The 21,277-nt window shown below is 49.3% G+C and overlaps 1 protein-coding gene across 3 annotated transcripts in view; it reads left to right on the forward strand.

Moving 5' to 3' along the window:
- Positions 1-21,277, forward strand: part of LOC121166246 (focal adhesion kinase 1-like) — a 229,385-nt gene that overhangs the window by 192,565 nt on the left and 15,543 nt on the right. For all 3 annotated transcript variants that reach the window (XM_040995346.1, XM_040995347.1, XM_040995348.1), the window contains 3 exons: positions 6,584-6,670; positions 9,877-10,014; positions 11,949-12,077. In XM_040995346.1, the coding sequence (XP_040851280.1) occupies positions 6,584-6,670; positions 9,877-10,014; positions 11,949-12,077 (354 nt within the window). The remainder of the gene's footprint in view (positions 1-6,583; positions 6,671-9,876; positions 10,015-11,948; positions 12,078-21,277) is intronic.

The raw sequence follows: 21,277 nt of genomic DNA on the forward strand, positions 1-21,277 counted from the left end.
TCCAGAGTATTTAATCCAAGGATCCAGGAACCCTTTCCCATATACATTTTTTTCTTTAAGTTTTTTAAAATGTATTTTGGAATTCATAGTTTACAGAGAGAGAAGACAGTAGAAGAGAGATCTTCCAGGTGCTGGTCCACTACCCACAAAAGAGTACAGCAGGCAGGGCTGGCTGAAGCCCAAGCTAGGTAATCCATTCTGGTCTTCCTCCTGGGTGGCAGGGGCCCAGATACTTGACCCATCTTCCATGGCATTTTCCATGTCATTGCAAGAAGCTGAATCGGAAATGGAATACCAAAGCACAAACTGATTGCCTGTATGTGATGCTGGCTTCACAGGCAGTGCTTTTCCCAGCCTTGCCACAACATTAGTCTCACCATACACTATCATATAAATACACCAATATATATTCATGTTAAATAGTAAAGGAGGAGGAAAGAGCTTCCATCCACTGCTTCACTCCTCCAATGACTACAACTGAAATTAGGCTAGGCTGGTTCGGCTGTGGGGTTAGGGCGAAAGCAGCCCTCTACAGCATGGCAGCTGCAGGGAGTGCCTGAGCCAGGTCAGACTCAATGCTGGGGACTCAGGCCAAGGTCACTGCTGCCACACAGTGACCGAGTCCTAGGCTTTGGGCAGCCAATGAGCCTATTTGGCGCAAGGCTCTGCCTGCTGGCCACCCAGCGGTAAGCTCTGGGGTTTTTAGGGTATGTAATTGCTGCCTAGGGACATCCATGGATAAGGCCAGTGTGAGTGTAGGTGAGGGATGAATTCTGGGTGATTCCAAGAGATGGAGTCATGGAACTTGCTTACAAGCCTGGGGAGTGAGACCTAGTGGTTTGGAGATGAGAGTCCATAAGTCCTATTTGGGCCAGATTCATTCACCAGCCCATATGAGAATCCTGCAATGGGCTGTTAGCATAGAGCATCACTGACTGAGTGGTGGAACAGGGGATGGGTCACACTTGGCAGGGTCAGGACACTAACCAGCACACGAGAGAACCAGGTCCAGGGGTAGATTCTGTGGGGGAAGTGTGGGCCCAACCCTGTGGAAATACAAGTCCTGCTGGTTAGCTCACAAGTTGGGGTGGTGATGGGCTGAGCTAGGTGTGACCATGGAACCTGCCATCACTTATGGGTAAAGGAACTGACAACAGTCTGGGCAGGTCAAGGCAGCAGCACCTGAAGGTGCATCCTAAAATAGGATGTGGGGTGGGCCAGGAGGCAGCTGGAAGGCGGCAAACCGCGCAGGGCCAAGCAAACCTCACAAAGAAGAACAGAAAGCAGGATGGAGCACAGGTCATGCCTAGCTAGGCTCTTACGCCGATGGGTCTGCATGAGCCAGGGATACTAGACCACAGCAATAAAAGCAAAAGCTGAGACAGGAGAGGGGCTATTGCCAAGCTGAGTCAGAGCAACCACTGCCATGCACGTAATCTGGGGCTGGGAATAGGCTCAGTTGGGGAGCTGTAAGAATACACCCTGGCTGGGTTGGGGTTCCCATGGGTGAGTGTGGGGGCCAGAGTTGGGGCTGCATTCTGGTCTGGACATGGCTGCAGTCTCCCTTGGCACAAGTGTGAACTAGGGCTGGGTCTACCTAGCCAAGCTAGACGCCAGCACCATCTGGTGCTCTGGAGGACCAGGGTAGATGTAGGATGGACTAGGCTAGGTCTCTGCCCCTACTGAGCCATGTGTGAGCAGTGTCTGGGTATGGACAAGCCTTGGCTGGGCTGAAACATCCAACAGTAAGAATGGGAATGGGTTGAAGGCCAGTGAGGAAAGGCCACTGTTCCTGCTAGAACAGGAGGTGGACTAAGTAGGGCTGGTCCATGGACCCACCAGTATGCCCAAAGCCTGGCATAGGAAGAGGTTTGATGGCGGAGCTTTGGAAACTGTACTTTAAAGATGCAGTTCCTGCAAATGAGTGCAAGAACGACGATAGGGAGCAACCCAACCAGCCCAGAGAAAGAGACTCACAAGCGTCCATTTGGCATAGGCTGGAGACAGACCAGGCTGAACCAGTTCACATCACCTTCTTGCGGATCCAAGCACCAGAACAGAGTGTAGGTTGGCCAGGTGAGGTGGGCCGTACCAGATGTGGCCACAGCACCCAAACAGCACACATGAGAACCAGGAAGGGAGGGGGCAAAGCTGGTAGGGGGAATGTGGGCTCCCCTGCTGGACAGCCACTCCCACTGGAGAGCATGAGTTGGGATGGGGGCAGACAAGACCAGGCAGGGCTACAAAACCTGTGGGCCTCATGTGAGCTGGATTAGGGAAAAGCCAGGCTGGGCTGACTGTTCCAACTGGTGCAGGCAAAAATCAGGGTGGGTGAAGGTTGGTTGGGCTTTGCCTCAGCATCAGTTGCCAGAGGCTGGCACTGGGGGCTTAATCTGTCAAGTTAAACCACAGAACCAACTGGAGACTGCACAATCTGGGAGTGGGAGTGGCCCAGGAAGAAAATAGTGGGCACCTCCCTCTTGGGTTACCACTCCCACTGGAGAGCATAAAAACCAGGACAGGGGCAGGGGTGGCTAGACAGAAAGGCACCCACCAGTATGTGTGTGGGTTGGGTTGAACTAGGCTTCAAAGCCCATTGACATGTACGAGAGCCAAATGGGATGCAGGGCAGACTGAACAAGTCGGCGGTACATACTGGCAAGCACAGGAACCAAGGTAGGGGGCAGGCCTGGTGGGGGTGATGGGGAGTCGCCTCGACTAGGCTGCAGCTCCCACTGGTTAGCGTGAGGACCGAGAATGAAGTGGGCAGGATCGGGCTGGACTGCAACAACCATTGGTTCATGTCGAAGACCAGGCTGGAAACGGAACTGACGCAGCAATTGCAACGACCAGCATGTGCATGAGCTGATTGGGACGATGGACTGTGCCGATCCTGTACTGGCAAACTCACACAAGAATCAGGTCTGGGATCCTCAGATGAAGTTTCCTTGGAGATCCCTCCAACTGAACTGCTGGTCTCAGAACCCCAACCATGAAGAGACTGTGTCAGCCTGTGGATTCTGAATAGATTTTGTTGTGATTGGAATGGCGAGATTGGCAGCAATTCAGAACTGTTGAACTATCAAAACTGCTTGAGCAGGACCCTCGGAGCATGTCCCATGTCAGGGACCTGGGATGGGTGGGAGGCTGGGTGGGGCTTTTCCTTTTGTTTCTGCCCTGATCCCAGATACCGGAGGGCGGCGGGGGCGGGGGGTGGACACGGTATTAGTGTGGAAACAATGGTCTTGCCCACTTTCTTGTAGCCCTTGACCCTTTGTACAACCCTATTTAACTATGTAAGATTGTAATATAGTATTTATATGTTAAAGAAATTAGGCTAGGCTAAAACCAGGTGGTAAGGACTCTTTCCTGAAATTTGAGCCATTCCCACTGTCTTCCCAGCCACATTAGCAAGATGCTGGATCAGAAGTAGAGCGGCCAGAGCACAGAGCAGCACTTCCCCGCGGTGCGGAATGTCAGCATTGCAGGCTCAGTTGAGCCCACTGGGCTTCTGTGCAGACCACTGTGCGGTCGTTAGTAATACTGCTTTGTTAACATCGCCTTTGAAGCAACGCAGTTCTGTCGATGGAGTGTTTTTAGGTAGTCACATTGTATTGTTTTTAACCTTTCGAATCATCAACCACTTTTCAGACAAAATCATTTTTAATTTTTTAAAGATTTTTATGGGAAAATCAGATTTACAGAGAGAGAGAAAGATCTTCCATCCACTGGTTTGCTTTTCAAATATCTGCAATGGCCCGAACTGAACCCTTCTGAAGCCAGGAGCCAGGAGCTTCTTCTGGATCTCCTACACAGGTGCATGTCTCAAGGACTTGAACCATTCTGTATTGTTTTCCCGGGCCATAAGCAGGGAGCTAAATGGGAGGTGCTGCAGCCAGAAGATAAATCAGTGCTCATCTGGGATGCTGACATGTACAAGGTGTGGATTTAGCCATTGAATCATTGTGCCAGGCCAGTCAGACAATAGCTTTATAAAAACGTAAATTTGGGGCCAGCACTGAAACACAGTAGTATTAAGTTCAGCTCTTAGCTACAATTTTCGTCTCCCATGGAGTCGCAATTTGAGTTCTGGCTGCTCCACTTCCCATCTTGCTTCTTGCTCATATGCCAAGGAAAGCAGCAGCAAGTGCCTAGGCCCCATTATCTATGTGGGAGACTCATGGACTTCAGGCTCCTGGCTTCCCCCTGACCAGGCCCCAGCTGTGAGCCTGCGAACTGGCAGAGTAGTCCCATGAGCTTGCTGGAACCTACCTAGGAAATTCCTGTCTTCACACACAGGAGTCCTTTGCTGTGTTACAGTTTCAGAAAATCAATGCTCATATTTAGTTGACATTAAAGTCAGCTACAACTGCAGCCCTGGCTAAAATGTGGCAAGACAAATACCATGTTGTCTCTAATATAAGGCAACCTTCATGTGAAATACAAAACAATTAGAAACATAAGTGGACAAGTACGCACATATAATGTCATAAGTGAACTATATGCTATATCTAGCATATCAGAAAGTGCAGGTATGTTACAGTATGCATTTATACTCCCAGTGAAACTTAAACATACCTTACAATAAAATATTAGAATTTCTACCATTGTGTGTGCCTAAAGTGCCATGATTCACTAAATGTGACTACTGTTGATTCCATTGTAATATGGGGGAAATGTTGGAGTGAAATGGGAAGGGGAAGGGGGAATCCCTATACCTGCAAAACTTTATCATGGAAAATCATAACAATAAAAAAATTTTTTTTTAAATTGTATGGCAAGGCTGAGGGAAGCTGTTTATATTCAGAGGAGTCTAAGGACTCCCTCGCAATAACAAAGCCAAAGCCAGTGTGAAAGCAGCTGTGGTGCAGTGGGGGCTGGGAAAGCTGCCAGCGGGAGCAGAGTGCCCAGGATTCTGCCCAGGTTAGTAGACTGAGGTGGGCGTGGCATGAGAAAGCTGTGGGATTGGGACTAGTTTCAGAGAGCTGGCTCATTCCAAACTGCCCAGAGTAGAGCCCTGGGCAGCACCAGATGCTGGCGAGTAAAATTCGAGCCCATTGTGTGTGTGTGTGTGTGTGTGTGTGTGTGTGTGTGTGTGTGTGTGTGTCTTCGTTTGACTGGACAATAATGTATTTCCACGTCACTGGGTTCCTCAAGTTTCAAAGGATTTTATAGTCTTATCTACTTTTAGCCTTCTGTTTGAGACCAAGTCGTTCTTCTATGAACTCTGAATTTATTTCTCTTACAAACAAAATGAGAGTTTTAGAGCTGAAAGTGACTTTAGCACTGGAAGGTCTAGCTCCACTCCCGCCCTGTGGATTAATAGAGAGCAGTTTAGTCGTTGCCTGGGACAACACAGCCAGAAGCATCGCTTGGCCTGGATGCCGTGTCTGGGACATCTCTCTGACCAACAGAGCCCATAAATGGGACTCTTCGTGACTTGCTGCTTTCACTTAGCACAGTTCAAAAATTCATCCATGTTGTGCCTAATGTCAGTACTTCTTTCTATTCAATTACCAAACAAGATTGCATTTATGGGTAGACTCCATGTTGTTGATGCCTTATTTCCAGACACTTGGATTGTGTCCGGGTTTTAGCTGTTAGGAACAGCTCTGCCAGAAACATTTAAAAATGTGTTTGTGCTTGGACATATACTTCAATTTCTGATTGGAGGTGCTAGAAAGTGGAATTGCTGGATCCTGTGATAATTCTTGTTCAGTTCTGTGAGGAATTACCAAACAGCATGCAACAACAGTGGCACTGCTGGCATTCCTACAGGATTATACTTCTTCCGGGTCCTTGCCTCACCTGTCTGTCTGTACTGCCCAGCCCTCCCAGTAACTAGAAGGTGGTGGTGTGTACGGAGTTTGAGCTGTGTGTCCCTGTGGCTCCTGGCCATAAGTGGCTGCTTGTGTGCTTCCAGGAGCTGGGTCAGCTCATGTTCTTTGTCCACTGTACTTCTTGATGTGGACCCGTAACCGGAAGAATGGCTCGATTGTCTTTACTTCTTTCATATTTTGGTTTATTTCAAAGGGAGCATTACATTAGGAAGGAGAAAATAAGAGACACAGATTTTTCACCTGCTGGTTCACCCCCCAAATGACCGCAGTGGCTGAAGCTGGATCGCAAATAGAGAAGCCGGCAGTTGAAGCTGCATTCACAGAATACCGGCATTGCAGGCCCATTCTCTTGTCCTTTAGCTTGTCTTTTTCCTCTTTCTTGGTGAGGTCATTGTGACACAAAAACTTTTTCAATTTAGTGATGTTCAGTTTATCTTTTTTCCTTTTAGAAGTTGTGTTTCTGTGTCAAAGCCTAGAAATTGTTGCCTTATGCAAGTTAAAAGATTTTCCTATAAATACCTTTTAGGACTCTTACTTTGGGTCTGTGGTGCAATTTGAGTTAATCTCATTGTGCAAGAGAAGTCAGATTTTCTATTTCATATGTAAATATCTAATCATCTAACATCACAGTTGTAAACATTTGTTTACCCAACAGTTCATCTCACCAAGCTCTGATGTAGGAGTTGTGTGTGCTTTGCACAGCCTGGACCCGTACTCATCTCAGTGCTGTTCTCTGTTCACAGCCCAGCAGACCTGGTTATCCTAGCCCGAGATCCAGTGAAGGATTTTACCCCAGCCCACAGCACATGGTCCAGACCAATCATTACCAGGTATCTGTGACTACAAATATACAGTGTATTACTTTGATTACTTGGCACTTGAGGGGTAGGAAAATAGTGTGTGCTTTTATGGTTTGTGTCTGTGTTTGTGACTATTACTGCTGAGCAGAAAGCCAAGGAATAGTCCCCCAGGGCATGACTTACATGCCTGTTGTCTCAACACTCCTCACGGAGAGCACTCTCACTCCCCTCCCCCAGCACACACTCACTCCTCCCCCTGAGCACACTCTCTCCTCCCCGTGAGCACACACTCACTCCTCCCCGTGAGCACACACTCACTCCTCCCCGTGAGCACACACTCTCACTCCTCCCCATGAGCACACACTCTCACTCCTCCCCGTGAGCACACTCTCACTCCTCCCCGTGAGCACACACTCTCACTCCCCCTGAGCACACACTCTCACTCCTCCCCGTGAGCACACACTCTCATTCCTCCCCGTGAGCACACACTCACTCCTCCCCATGAGCACACACTCACTCCTCCCCCTGAGCATACACTCTCACTCCTCCCCATGAGCACACACTCTCACTCCTCCCCATGAGCACACACTCTCACTCCTCCCCGTGAGCACACACTCTCACTCCTCCCCCTGAGCACACTCTCACTCCTCCCCGTGAGCACACACTCACTCCTCCCCCTGAGCACACTCTCACTCCTCCCCATGAGCACACACTCTCACTCCTCCCCGTGAGCACACTCTCACTTCTCCCCGTGAGCACACACTCTCACTCCTCCCCGTGAGCACACACTCACTCCTCCCCCTGAGCACACTCTCACTCCTCCCCATGAGCACACACTCTCACTCCTCCCCGTGAGCACACACTCTCACTCCTCCCCGTGAGCACACACTCTCACTCCTCCCCGTGAGCACACACTCTCACTCCTCCCCCTGAGCACACTCTCACTCCTCCCCGTGAGTACACACTCTCACTGCGGCAGGCAGCACCAGAGTCAGGTGGCCTGCAGGCCTTGGACCCATTCTCTGCAACCTTCCCTGATGAAATGCGAGGTGAGTGAGATAGGTGTTAAAATTAGTATTAAATAAAGATTGCCGGAGTCCAGCTCCAGCTGAGTTCGGAGCTCGGGAAGGGTGCGTGGAGTCGGCGATAAAGAAAGACACAGACACTTGTTGCGTTTTTGCTGCTTCCTTGCTTCTTGCTTGCTTGCTTGCTTACTTTTTCAAGAAGAAGCTGTTCTTTTTATTTTCTTAGACACATCACAAACTTCTGCACAAACGTTTGATTTTTTATCTTTTACTTTAGAACTAAGACAGCATGCACAGATGTTCAATTAATTTTTACTTCATGGTCAACCAGGTGCTCTTAAAGATAATTCTGTAAGTTACTATAATCAGTTTCTTTAAAGCAAGCCGTTATTCATTCTTCAGAAGTGGCCACTAGGTGACAGCCAGAACTCCAAGGCCAAGGCACAGATGGTTACCTACTAATCAGTAAAACATTCCTACTACATTTTATTTTCACAACTTTATCTATCACATAATGGGAGAAATACATCAAAAGAGAAAAAATATAAGGATCTAAGACAAAAAGTTTCAAACATTAAATCCCCCTACGACTGCAGGCTCTACAGCCTCATAAGCAATCAAACAATAATCAAAAGTATATCTCTGTGATGTTAATAGAATCATCCTATATTTCCTCTAGTTAAAAGATTATGAAAGCGGCTAAAGCAGCTACATTTTCTATGCTCTAAAGAGTTGCAAGGACAGGTTAACCTTTAAGGTCACAGCAACTATATTTTTGCCATAGCAGTTTCAGCTCATATTCCCATCACTTCCATTAGTTTGTAAAATTCTTGTTAAGCCATTTCCCAGAAGGCATGCTATATGTCTGGGCCTGATTTCAGGGCAATGGGTAGGCACACAATAAGGTGTCCAGAAATGGCATGGGTTTAATTGTACTCCTGTGCGCAGTTAAAGGCCCACTCACTAAGACATTATCAATAACATTAACTCTTAAGCTCACAGTAGTTGCCAAAGCCATCTCACAGGGGCAAACAATGCCTCAATAGATTACAGAATTCTTAGTGGGGTGCTTGAGTGTCCATGCAAACAGGGGGTGAGACTGCGTCAAGGTGGTCAGAGAGAAATCGCCGGGCCCTGCCAAACAGCTGGAAGCTCCCCAGGCCCTGCCAAGCAGGGAGCTGTTCTCTTCACACCTTCGTGTCATCCATACCTACTGCACGGACCCCAGCAAAAGATTAAAATAACTGAGGTGCAATTTACCTGCAGTGAGGTGCACAGATCTTAGTCTTGACACCTGTCTGCTCCAGCGTACCCCAGACCACAGTACCCTGTGCAGTACTGCTTGTTCCTTGAAGCCCCCAAGCTCCTAGTAGATATGCAAAACTTTGGTTGAAAGATATGCTTATATTTGGAAACAGGAATTTGGCTGTTTTTTGTCTTTGAGTGAAACTCCGCTAATGGCCCTTTGCTGCGCTGTGCTGGCTTGTTGACTGCGGAAGCAAGTTCGCACTGTGTCCTGTGTGTGCCTAGAAGTTTTTCTCCCTTCCTTGTTCATCACCGTCAGACCCCATGGCTGAACTTCCCCCTCTGCCCAGCCTCCGGCTCGTTAGGGACACACTCTGCGTTTGTATGTCTATGTGATTTGTTGTTATTGGGCATGAAAGATCCATCCTGGAGCAGCATTTGGCCCATCCAGTTCTGTGGCTTCCTGTCACTTGGCGTGCAGGATGGTCTGTTCACAGCATTTGGTCGGTGTACAGGTCCTAAACACCTGCTTGCTTATTTGCTAGTTTTATTTCTGCTTTCATTGTCTATTGCGGCTGTTATAAATAACGTTTCTGGAGGCCTCCATGGACAGTCCCATTCCTTGCCTCACTGGCCTCTCCTGACCACATGCATCCCTTTGCTCATGGTCCCCCTTTACATGTTCCGAGCCAGCAGGCTCCGGTCACATATCCCTTCCTCCCCACTTGCGCTTCCGTCCTGCACTGCTCGGGATGGTTTCTCCCTCTGAGGATCTGTGACTTGAAGTCATGTCTGGCACATAAGGAGGCATTCTGCTTAAGAGATGGGGCCCTGGCCTCTGGTTGGCCTATTCTGCCAGCTACCACAGCATACCCAGTGTTGCTGGTTGCTGTCTGATACGGCAGGGCAGAACTGTAGCAGAGGTGTGACGGCAAAGCCTGACTGCCTCTCTCCGTTCACCTGCAGGTCTCGGGCTACCCTGGCTCACATGGGATCACAGCCATGGCCAGCAGCATCTACCCAGGTCAGGCGTCTCTTTTGGACCAGTCAGAGTGCTGGAATCATAGACCTCAGGAGATAGCCGTGTGGCAGCCCAGCCTGGAGGTACATGAGTATTCCTGAGCTGCTTTCTGAGTGCGCTTCAAGGGACCTAGTATTTCTAAATCCAAAAATTGTTTGAGTTTTGTAAAATTTATTTTTATTTGAAACTTTATTTTTATTTGGAGTGTTACAGAGAGGAGAGATCTTTCATCCTCTGGGTCATTCCCCAAATGGCCACAGTGGCCAGAGCTGAGCCAGTCTGAAGCTGGGAGCCTGGAGTTTCTTCCAGGTCTCCCACATGAGTGCAGGAGCTGAAGAGGCTTTCCTAGGCTGTAAGCAGAGGGTTAGAAGTGGAACAGCCGGGACACACACCGGTGCCCATGTAGGATGCTGATGCCACACGTGGAGACTGCCCCAGATTTCTTATTTTGATGAGTGAGTTCTAAATCAAGATAATTCATACTCAAATTCGTGAGCCAAACAAAATTATCAACTTAAAACATTGCCTGCTGTAGATGTATTGAAGTTTGAGTCCTGCCCGCAGTTGCTTTGGCAACTCGAGTGACTCAACAGGTCTCACGTGGGCCATGGGCTGGACGCTCCCGTGTACTCATTAGTGGGAAGCTGACGCGGGGAACAGAGTGGGCCATGAAGTGAGTACCAATGTGGCATGCCAGTATACCATACAGCATCTAAATTGCTAAGCCAAATACCCACTCCTATGAATTATAATTGTCTTTTTTTTTTTTAAGATTTACTTTCATTGGAAAGGCAGATATAGAGAGGAGAGACAAAGAAAAAGTAATTTTCTCAAAGAAATACCCAAAATGCAGACCTCTAAAGTGCATATAATTAGTGTATATGCGAGGCCAGAGGGATGGGGGGCTGGCAAGAACAAAGGAATTACAGTCGACCGTATTAATTTCTACCAAATTTTGCTGATTAAACCAGGAGCCACTCGCAGAGTATTCAAAGTTATTTGCTTGGGTTGGGCATTGTGGCACAGCACATTAAGCCATCATCTAGGGTGCCTGCTTTCCGTGTTGGAGTAGCTGGTTCAAGCCTGGCTGCTCTGCCACAGGGCCAGCAGCCTGCTAATGGCCTCCAGGGAGCAGCGGGCGATGACTGAAGGGCTTCCTGGCTGGGCTCTGAGCCGTTCAGAGAGGGAGCCAACAGTTGGCAGGTAGCTGTGGGGTCTCACCCCCCGCCCCCTTGCTCTCACACTTCCAAGTAAATGAAACAGATCTTTGCATTGAGCAGCACGTGTTCCGCTGGCCAGTAAGGTGTGAGTTAAGATTATATTGAAACTTTCTATTTACCTGCATAGTATTTCTATTTTCACTGTAACTAATGAGACTTTTTTTTTTAAGATTTATGTATTTTTATTGTAAAGTCAGATATACAGAGAAAAGGGGAGACAGAGAGGAAGATCTTCGTCTGATTGTTCACTCCCCAAGTGGCTGCAACGGCTGGAGCTGAGCTGATCCAAAGCCAGGAGCACAGAGCCACTTTCAGGTGTCCCACGCAGGTGCAGGGTCCCAAGACTTTGGGCCATCCACTGCTTTCTCAGGCCACAAGCAGGGAGCTGAATGGGAAGCAGGGCTGCCTGGATTGGAACTGGTGCCATATGGGATCCCAGTGCATTCAAGGCGAGGACTTTAGCCACTAGGCTACCACGCTGGGCCCTTCGCTTTTTATTTTCAATTTATTTTATGATACAGTTCCAGAAACTCTGAGATTTCCCACTGATTTCCCCTATTTTATTCTAATAAATAATTATTTCTTAAGATTAGACCACTACAAGTGAATCTGTGAGCTCAGGAGTTAAATATCCATTAAGGATGCTTGGCGCATGTCTCAACTGCAAGCGCCAAAAATGTTCCCACGAGCGGAGGGCGGAGGGTTGTGTTTCCTCCGTTCTCACTTTGCAAGACACGCAAAGTAAGAACATGCAGACAGACTGACGGCCTGCTCACGTTCTCTGGGACTCTCCCCAGGACTCTGCCCTGGATCTGCGAGGGATGGGCCAGGGGCTGCCGAGCCACCTGATGGAAGAGCGGCTGATCCGACAGCAGCAGGAAATGGAAGAAGATCAGCGCTGGCTGGAAAAGGAAGAGAGATTTCTGGTACTTGTCTTACAGGAAGCTTGCTTCCGGTTTTTATGCTGTGTTAGATCTACTATGTTCCAAGTGATTGCAGAATTTCATCTTTTCCAAAGCAATGGTGTGAGTTTTACATCTGGTTCCCAAAAAGCGCTATTGTAAATTGCTTACTTTCCTTGATTATTTCTCAGAAGTACATTTTGGTAGTTTGGGTGTTGGCCTGTGAACTCAGAGTTTGAGCATCTCTCAGGCTTTTGCATCAACATGTGTTGACACAGAAACATGTGTCTATCAGGACATAGGGCAGTCCTGCTGGGGCCCAGATTGGCCTTCCTTGGCACCCCTCTTCAGCCTAGCCAGTCAGATGGCTACATGGAAACTCCCCGCAACACCCAACACCCCTTCCCTGTATGTCTGGCCTGAGAGATGGGAACTGTGCTTTGCTGCAAGCGGTCCTTGTCCACATGGCTAGCTGGTGTCGCTTGGGAGCAGAGAGGAGTCAGTAGGACAGCGCAGTCTCTTGTGTCAGTTGATACAACAGTCTTTTTAGGCTCATGGCCCCTGCTCTTCTCAGCTCCAAAACCAGGGTCTGTGAGGACCAAGTCCCTGCTCGCGTCCAAGCCTGAGTAGCTGTTTTAGGCTTCCTCAGTGAGCTTGTAAAGAAGTGTGACTGCAGGATCCCATGTAAGCTCCAGTTCTTGTCCAGGTTGCTTCACTTGTGGCTTGGGAAGTCAGTGGATGATGGATCAAATCCTTGGGCCATCGTGGGAGACCCGGAGAAGCTCCTGGCTTCCAGCTTCACAGCGGTCAGGTCCCACTGTTGCAGCTATTTAGGGAGTGGACCACTGGATGGAAGAGCTTTCCCTCTTTCTTTCCTTCTATAAATCTGCCTTTCCAATAAAAAAAAATTTTTAATAAAATGGCAAAAAAAAAAAAAAAAGGAAATGTGACTGGAGAAGCCAGCATGTGTACCATTCGCACAAAGTCAAGTTGGTGACTTTGCCTGTCGTGTCCAAATCCAGTTCCTAGACTTTGAGCCAGGAGGTGCGTGCCCACTGGCATCTGCTGGCATCGTCTGTGCTGAGGAACTGCATGCTAACAGGCAGGACTTGCCCTTGCTGTTCCATGGCATGGTCTTAGAGCACACCAGTGTTTGACAAAGCAGAGTGTTTTATATAATAGTGATTTTTAACTGTTAGGGTATCTTGAAGTTGTACTCTCTGCAGGGGTTACTGTGCTGACCTCAGCAGTCCTGGCAGTGAGAGCATGCGTGGAAGTTGGGCGTCCAACCCTCCCACAAGGGACCAGCTCTTCCCTTGTTTTGTGTCGCAGATACACCACATTCCGGTGGTTGCCTGCAGGATAGTGTGCCCTACTTACACGCCTTTCTGTGTGAGGGAGTGAGAGACAGATTTTCAGCGTGAATGTCAGTGCTGCTGATAGTCCCGTTGATTATGTGCCCGTCATCATCCTGCCTGTTTCCATGTATAAGGTCGTATTCACAGCCCCCCCGAAGGAGAACAGGTCCAAATCTTTTGTCCAAAACGTATGAACGGGATCCAGCATGATAGTCCAATGGCTACAGTCACCTTGCATGTGCCAGGATCCCATATGGGCACCGGTTCATGTCCCAGCTGCTCCGCTTCCCTTCCAGCTGCCTGACAAAGGCCTGGAAAAACAGTCAAGGATGGCCCAAAGCCTTTGAACCCTGCACCTGCGTGAGAGACCTGGAAGAAGCTCCTGGCTCCTGGCTTTGGATCAGCTCAGCTCAGCTCTGGCCATTGCAGCCACTTAGGGAGTGAATCAGTGGATGGAAGATCTTTCTTTCTGTCTCTCCTTTCTGTAAAGTCTGACTTTCTAATAAAATAAGTAAATAAGTAAATCTTTTTTTTTAAAAAAAAAAAAGGTCATCTGTGTTTCAGAATTTGACCTTAACTCTAAAAAGTATAATATGCACACAATGTAATATTCTGGTTCATCCCAGAGTTAAAGCCATTAATGTTACCATAGCAAAATATAAATATCTATTTTTTAAGATGTATTATTTTTATTGTCAAGTCAGATATACAGAGAGAAGGAGAGGAGGATCTTCTGTGAGAAAATAGAGACCAAGAGAGGTGCAGTCAATATGATCGCCCCGCTTGTTGGTGAGAGAGCCAGAGTGGCTAGCGTTCAAGTTCAGTGAGCCTCACCCAGTGCTGTGCTGCCCCTCCAGCACTTAGAGCCCCCTCTGCGGACAGCCAGGCTCACACTGGCTGGCCTATCATTATGGTTCTCTGTGTTTCTGTGAAAGGCAGAGACAGCAGAGTACCTCCTGTCTGCTGGTTATTCCCTACTGGCCACAGCAGCCACTCCTGCTGCAGCCAGAGCCAGGGCCCACACACTTGGCCAGCCTCTGCTACCTTCCCAGGCGCATGAGCAAGATAGTAGCTCGGAAGCAGAGCAGCCGGGACTCGAACCAGCAGCCCACCCTGGGGTTCCAGTGTTGTAGGCAGCACTTTGACCTGCTGTACCACAATACTTGCCCCCCAGGAAAAACAGGGCAAGTCTTCACTATTTAGTTTACTGTTACTAGTTGGGATCAGTTGGTTTGAATTTTGAACCTGTTCTAAGAGTAAACTAGGTATTCTCTAGCCTTGCATTTTATTTTTTAAGTGAATATACAGTTAACATTCAAACTTCATTGAGACATGTGTAATATGGCAATTTTACTGAGGATTTTAACCCTACCTAAGATGATTACTGGGTTAGTAACAGGATCCAGTTCACACTTAGCACTAATTAAATATTTTATTGAATAAATACAATACCAAACAAAATGCATTCAAATGCTTTCCTGAAAACAGTCAGTTTTAAGGCCTTTCTATTGCTAATGTCAGGTATGATAAAGGCAAGTATGCTTGCTTAACATAACTGTCTGATTTGATACAGCACTTAAACCTTTTAGTCCACAATATATTATTAAATGATAGAGAAATCTAATACAACCGTTTCTACAGAAGTAGGAATTAAATATCTAAGGAAGAAAGATTTTACAGACCCCATCTTTTCCATCCACCCAACAGTGTAAAGAGGAAAAGGCCAATGACTTTCCTCACAGCGCTCACGGCTGATGTCGCTTTGCTATCAGATACCTCGTTCTGGCCTGTGTGGAGCGTGGAGCTCAGACGGGCGTTCCCAAGGAAGGAGCACAGTGCCGCGTTGTGACAGCCTAGACTGCAGCAGCACGCACAGCATTCACACTCGCTCATCCGGGAGCCAGGCCAGCCACATTCATGGAGCCCTGCGTTTTCAATACTGTTTCCAGACAGTTCGCTCTGGACAGCACCGATTTATGTTTGAGAAAGTTCAGTGTCATAAATTCTCCACATGGAGTTAATCATTGTAACTCTTGTCCTGTATGTGACTGCATTTGAACCAGTTGGACTTAGCAGGCTTAGCTGTTAGTGCTGCCGGTGCCTCTTCTGTGGTGGCAGTCTGCTGACACACAAGCGGAGGAGGAGCCCGCTGTGCTGCTGCGGGAAGGAGGGTGTAGGCTGCGGGCTCCACGGCGCATGGGAGCCAAAGCGTGGCTGTGACATCAGTGCTCGCGGGGCCAGCAGGCAGAGGGGGGAGAGTGCACCATGGTGTAGGGCCTAGGATGGTTGCCTAAGAACGCCTGTGATCAGATGGGACCCCGGCAGGGTGGAGTGACGGGGAGCAGGCTGAGGCCCAGGACCCGCGCGGTCTTAGGGAGTTTGCAGACTCTTAAAAGAGGCTCAAGATGTGCGTTTCCCGGGCTGATGAGTCCACTGGGATATTTGCATAAAATAAACTGCACAGATCTCATGTGTGTGAGTTGTTGAGCCTTGCTAAAAGCATAAGCCCATCCTAAGATATTTTCAGTGCTCCAAATAGTTTCTGCATCGTGTTCCCCTTTTTAAAATTGATTCATTCGTTCAGTCACTCAAAAGGCAGAGTGACAGGAAGGAGAGACAGAAGGAAGAATGTTATGTCCATTGCTGCTTCCCTTCCCAGACGTGTGCCACAGCCAACACCAGGTTGGGTCCAGCCCACGAGCCAGGAACTCCTTCCTGATGTACCATAGGAGGGTCAGGGTGCCAGCCACTTGGACTGTCATCTGCTCCCTTCCAGTGATTCGCGGAAATTCAGCAGAAGCAAAGAATGTGTGCTTTCTAGGACCAAGAGAGTCCTAGTGCCAGGACTCGGTCTGGCACTGTGCTGTGGGGTATGGAAGCACAGCTGGTCTCTGTCCTGCAGTGCGGCCCTATGTTGCAGTCCTGATCCATTTACAGCATTGCGTGGGTAGCACTGAATACTACCATGGGCCCGTGCCAGTCCCTGCCGTATGCTGCCTTCACTGTTGCTTGTTCCCAGCGTTTATTCTCAATTGGCCTTCTTTATATCTACCATGCAGCTCGAAGTTCTTATTTTCTTACTTCTTTCTCTAAAGTATTACCCATTCATTCAGGACTTCTCCACCTGGGTCTCGTTGCTGCTGGACTGTTTAGTTGTGTTTCTGTGTAAGTGAATTCAGTGGACATTTTAGGAAAGTACTTTCTAATTGTCACGTGAAATTCTTTGATTTGAGCTTTTTGAATGCAGTTATTTTTAAAAATTTGCTCTTCACTTTCAGTCCTGGTCATGTGACTATATAATAGTTCTCCGTTATGTGTGATCTTAACTCACTTATATAATGTATAGATTAACTCTCTGTTAAGTATAAACTACATTATCTTTTTAAAAAGTAAATCTTAAGCAGGTATAGCATTGTGAGTTATGTAACACATTTCTTCTTTGAGTTTCTGCTCATGTGCAACCCTGGATCTGCTTGCCGATTCTGTGACGGACCAGTTTTGTCTTGGTTGTGGTATTTCATCTGGCATTTGGTATTGGCGTTCTCAGAGAAAAAGGATCTGTTTATTGTGTGCTGCTTCGAAGGTCAGGGCTGCCCTGATTGGATAACTGCTGCCTCTGGCCTGTGTAGCTGCCTGCCTGGATCCTCGTTTGGAAGTGTTCTCAGCATTCCAGAGCCGAGTGCTCTCTGCCAAGTTTAGCTCTGCTTGTGTGTGTTCTGGATCGTTTTCTTACCCACGGTCCTGTCGGCTCTGATCCCTCCTCTACAGAGCCTGCTGCTTGAGTGCAGCCGTGCTCACATGTCCCCAGCAGAGCCTCCCACAGAGGTTTATGGAGCTCGTTGTACAAGATTGAGCAACACAGATGTAGTTCTCAGCCTCATGGGACTGCGTCGTGGCAAGGGAGAGAAAGCAGGAGGTTAAAAGAAGGACTCCAGATTTGGCCATGCTGAAAAAAATGACGAGAGAGCGGGCAGGCCGCAGGTGCAGAGACCCACCACAGCAGTGTGACCAGCACTGAGCAGAGAGGAGGTGGGGGCATCTAGAGTTTATTCCCAAGGTGCCAGGAAGCCAGGGAACTCAGCAGAAGTCTTAGGCCACTGATACTAGGAGAGTATCTGGGGGAAGGCAGAAAGAGGCCTGGGAGGCCACTGCGAGGAAGGAGCTCGTGGGGATGAGAAGAAAGAAGCAGACAAGACAGAGTGTCTCTGGCACAGGCACGTAAGCGCCAGGTATGTGAGTCATAATTTAAGAGAACAAATGTGGAGATAGGGCCAAGTAAATGCGTCTCTGAAACGTGATCTTGCTAAGCCGTACCTTACAGCGTGGCCACCTTTCTACGCGGCCGTCTCATGACCTAGCACCCACCAGTGGCTGCCACCCCGCAGTACGGAGCACAGTCAGGAAGCATGGCACACGGTGTCGGCTGACTCCACAGCGGGTCCCTCCACTGCCTGCCCTGCCTCGTCCTCGCGCTCCCTGCGCCTTTGAGTTGCTGTATGCCTGCAGCGCCTTCCCCTGGTGCTCAGCCTTACTGGTGGTGACACTGGAAGGTGCACCCACTCTGAGCCCACAGACCAGGGCGGTTGTGGCAAGCATGGTCCTTTCCTGTCTCCTCTCCGTGTTCACCATGAGCTCTGCCCTCTGACCGGCACACGGAAAGCTCTCGGGGCTGGTGGCAAGCATGAATGACCTCCGACCGTAGGCTCTCGGGGCAGGGCAGGTGTCATCCTAGGACAGTCACCTCAGTGCCTGTCTAGCTGACAGATCCCACGGGAGGAGTGGGAATACAGGGGTGCCTGAGGAAGCTGAGCAGCCTAAGCCTAAGAGATAGACTGACAGATTCTGGGGCAGAAAGGGGCACAGGAAGCTAGGGGGAAGAGGATCCAGGGGAGCAATGCCAACTTTGATGTCACAGGAAGTTGTGTAGTGATATGGAAAATTCCTAACGAGGACTTTGTTTCAGGGACACATGGTGGCTTCTGTTTTGTCACAGGGACATAGGAATAGGAATGTGGAGGAGATGGCAGGTTGCGTGACAAGCCAGCTGAAGTGTGCGCTTCTGTGAGGAGGAACCAGGGTCACAGCAGAGAAAAGCTGCTCCCCCTGGTGGTGACTTCACAACTTGGAGAAAACACCTGGTCCTGGCGCTTTCCTTGTTCCAGTCTGAGTCAGCTGGCAGGGAAGCCCTGCAGCTCCTGGCCCTCTCCAGTGGCATCTGCTGCACACCTGTTACAGAGGACCTGGAACCGTGGCAAGGGTGGCATTGCTGTTCCTCACAGGGCAGCAGGGGACCCTGAGTCCCTCGCGTTCCTGCCCAAGGCAGTCTGTTCTCCCTGTAATGCTCTGTGAAGAGCTGCTCCCCATGGGCGCTGCCTCAGTCAGCTGTAAGGGGCATGGTTACTCTTCAGCATCTCCCCGCTGCCCCTCGCTTCCTGAAAACTGCAAGAATAGGAAGGCACCGTAACTCTTTCAGGGACCTACACCAATGAGAATCTGGTGGGGCCTGGACAGACTCCATCAAAGATGGAGCGCTCCAGAGTGCAGCTGCTTGTGCCGAGGCAGCTGATGTAGCTCATGGCCACTTTGAGGGGTCTGCAGGAGAGGCTGGTGGGCATCACTCAGGAATGTGGACCCCTTTTTTGGATCTGGCTGTAATCTCAAATAAGTTATACATGTTGTTGCTGTTGTGAGCGCATCCTTGTGTGGATGTTTTAGCAGGGTTGTCTCAGTGGGGTGTGTTTCTGTGAAGGTGTGGGAAGTCGGGCCGAGGGCCTTGCCAGGGCAGTGCTGCCCGAGGCGTGAGGAGAGCTGTTGCAGGGCAGTACAGTAAGGAGAGAAAGGGAAATAAAAGCCCAGTAGCTGAGGCCCTGCCACCCATGTGAGGAGACCTGGGGCCAGTCGGGACTTCCTGTTGCAGCCGGGCCCAGTGCTGGCATGACCCAGTGGAAGGGAGGGGAGCGCTCTCTCTATATCTCTCTCTATCTCTCTCTTTTTTTTTTTTTGTCTGTCTCTTTTTCAAAGATTTATTTGTTGGATTGTTATTTGTTTGAAGGGGAAAAATAGATTTTCCACCTGCTGGTTCACTGCCAGTGGGTAATGTACAAGACTGGTCTAGGCTAAAGCATCTCAGACTTCATAGTGTTCTGTTGGGGTAGCAGGGCCTGGGGCACCTGAGCCACCCCCTCCTCCTTCCTCAGACATTGGATTAGCAGGAGGGGATGGGAAGCCATGTAGACTAAAACTGGCACTGCCATGTGAGAGGTGCTGGCTTTGCAGGGAGCCGTGAGGCTTGCTGCAGCACAGCAGGAGACTGGCCCCGTGTCTCTGCCTAGTGCTCAGTGAATAAACATTAATTACTAGAAGAAAAGTTACTTTTAAAAGACACAAAATGTGCAAGCAGCTGTTTTTATGAACTATTAGCAACCCCCCAAAAAATCACTGTTTCAGATTGCTATAAAAATGCCTGAAGACCTTCATGTTCTGTTTCTGGGCCATCATTAACCAACCAATCACAGACGACTTACAGGACTGCCCTGAACTAGGTTCTTAGGAGGCCACGCCCCTCGGCAAGATCACTCTGCACCGTGGGAGACAAGTTCTGTTCTTATTTGAAAAAATAACCTTCCGTTTCAGAGCTCGCAGCATTTTGGGGGGCTACTACTATAGTCCATTGCTACATCATTCCAGTCTTTTCCTGGACCAACTGTCCCTCTTCTGGGAGCCCAGGGTCACCACGGCCCTGCACAGAACTCTGCTGTGGTGACTACGCTAAGATTCTGCCTACAGCCTTGTAGCCTTACACGGCAGATGCCAGTTCTAGACCTGTCGAGAGCCCTGTCTGTGACATACCTGCCCCTGCACAGTCACCTGCAGACTTGGCCGAGTGTGCGGGCCACGTTGGTCAGAGCCTCCTCCGGTGAGAGGACTTTGCTCTCCAGCAGAACAGCTTGCTGCTTGACGTCGTCTTGGGCACAGTCGTTCTCTTGTGTGGTACTTTGCTAAAGCAAGGTATTAACTTCAAGAGAGCCCTGTCTATATAAGCCCACTTGTGTTGAGAGAAAGGAAAGCAAACCAGTCTGAATGGAAGATGAGGGCCAAGGCAGGCCGCTGGAGTCCAGGCCAAGGTCGCCTGGCAGAGAGCAGTGGCCCTGGGCTCGGGCTCCAGGGCGGAGACACTCGCACCCAAGACCCTTAGCTTCTGAGTGTCCTGGCATCATGGCAGTTCAGGTGGACCCCTGTGGGCCTGTGTGGTATGCCCAGCTGCTCTCGATGCCCACAGCCCAACTGGTACCTTCAAGGTCCCTGCCTAAACGGATCAAGTGCATGTCACTACCCCAAGACAGCAGAGGTGACTAGCTTGCCTGTCTCCAGCACGGTGGTGCAGTATTCATGCAGTGGAAAATGGCCCAGCAAGCTGTCACACGGCCCCAGAGATGGTTCTTCAGATATAATCTTCCCAAAGATGCTCGACCCCGGAGAGGTGCTGTTCTGTCTTCTGCTCGTGGGTCAGCAGTTGGAGTGACAGTCCTCTGGTAACTGGAGGTCAAGGACAGACAGCTGAGTGCACACTGTGACTGCCGTGTGAGCTGCTCGGTGTTGTCCAGCTTGTCACAAGGTGTATGTGGCTGTGCTGAGTTATGCATCCAACACTTGCTTGTTCACCGTACTGAGGTCACATTGTGGCATAGTAGGTCAGGCCGCCACGTGCAGTGGGAGCATCCCTTAGACAGCAGTTCAGGTCCTTTCTGTTCCACTTCCCATCCAGCTCCTTGCTAGTGGCTTGGAAAAAGCAACACAAGATGGTCCAACATTTGGACTCCTGCTGGTTACGTTGAGAGACCCAGATGAGGCTGCAGGCGCCTGGCT

The sequence above is a fragment of the Ochotona curzoniae genome, unplaced genomic scaffold (assembly GCF_017591425.1).
Source record: "Ochotona curzoniae isolate NIBS_2020 unplaced genomic scaffold, NIBS_Ocur_1.0 patch1, whole genome shotgun sequence".
Taxonomy (NCBI): Eukaryota; Metazoa; Chordata; class Mammalia; order Lagomorpha; family Ochotonidae; genus Ochotona; species Ochotona curzoniae.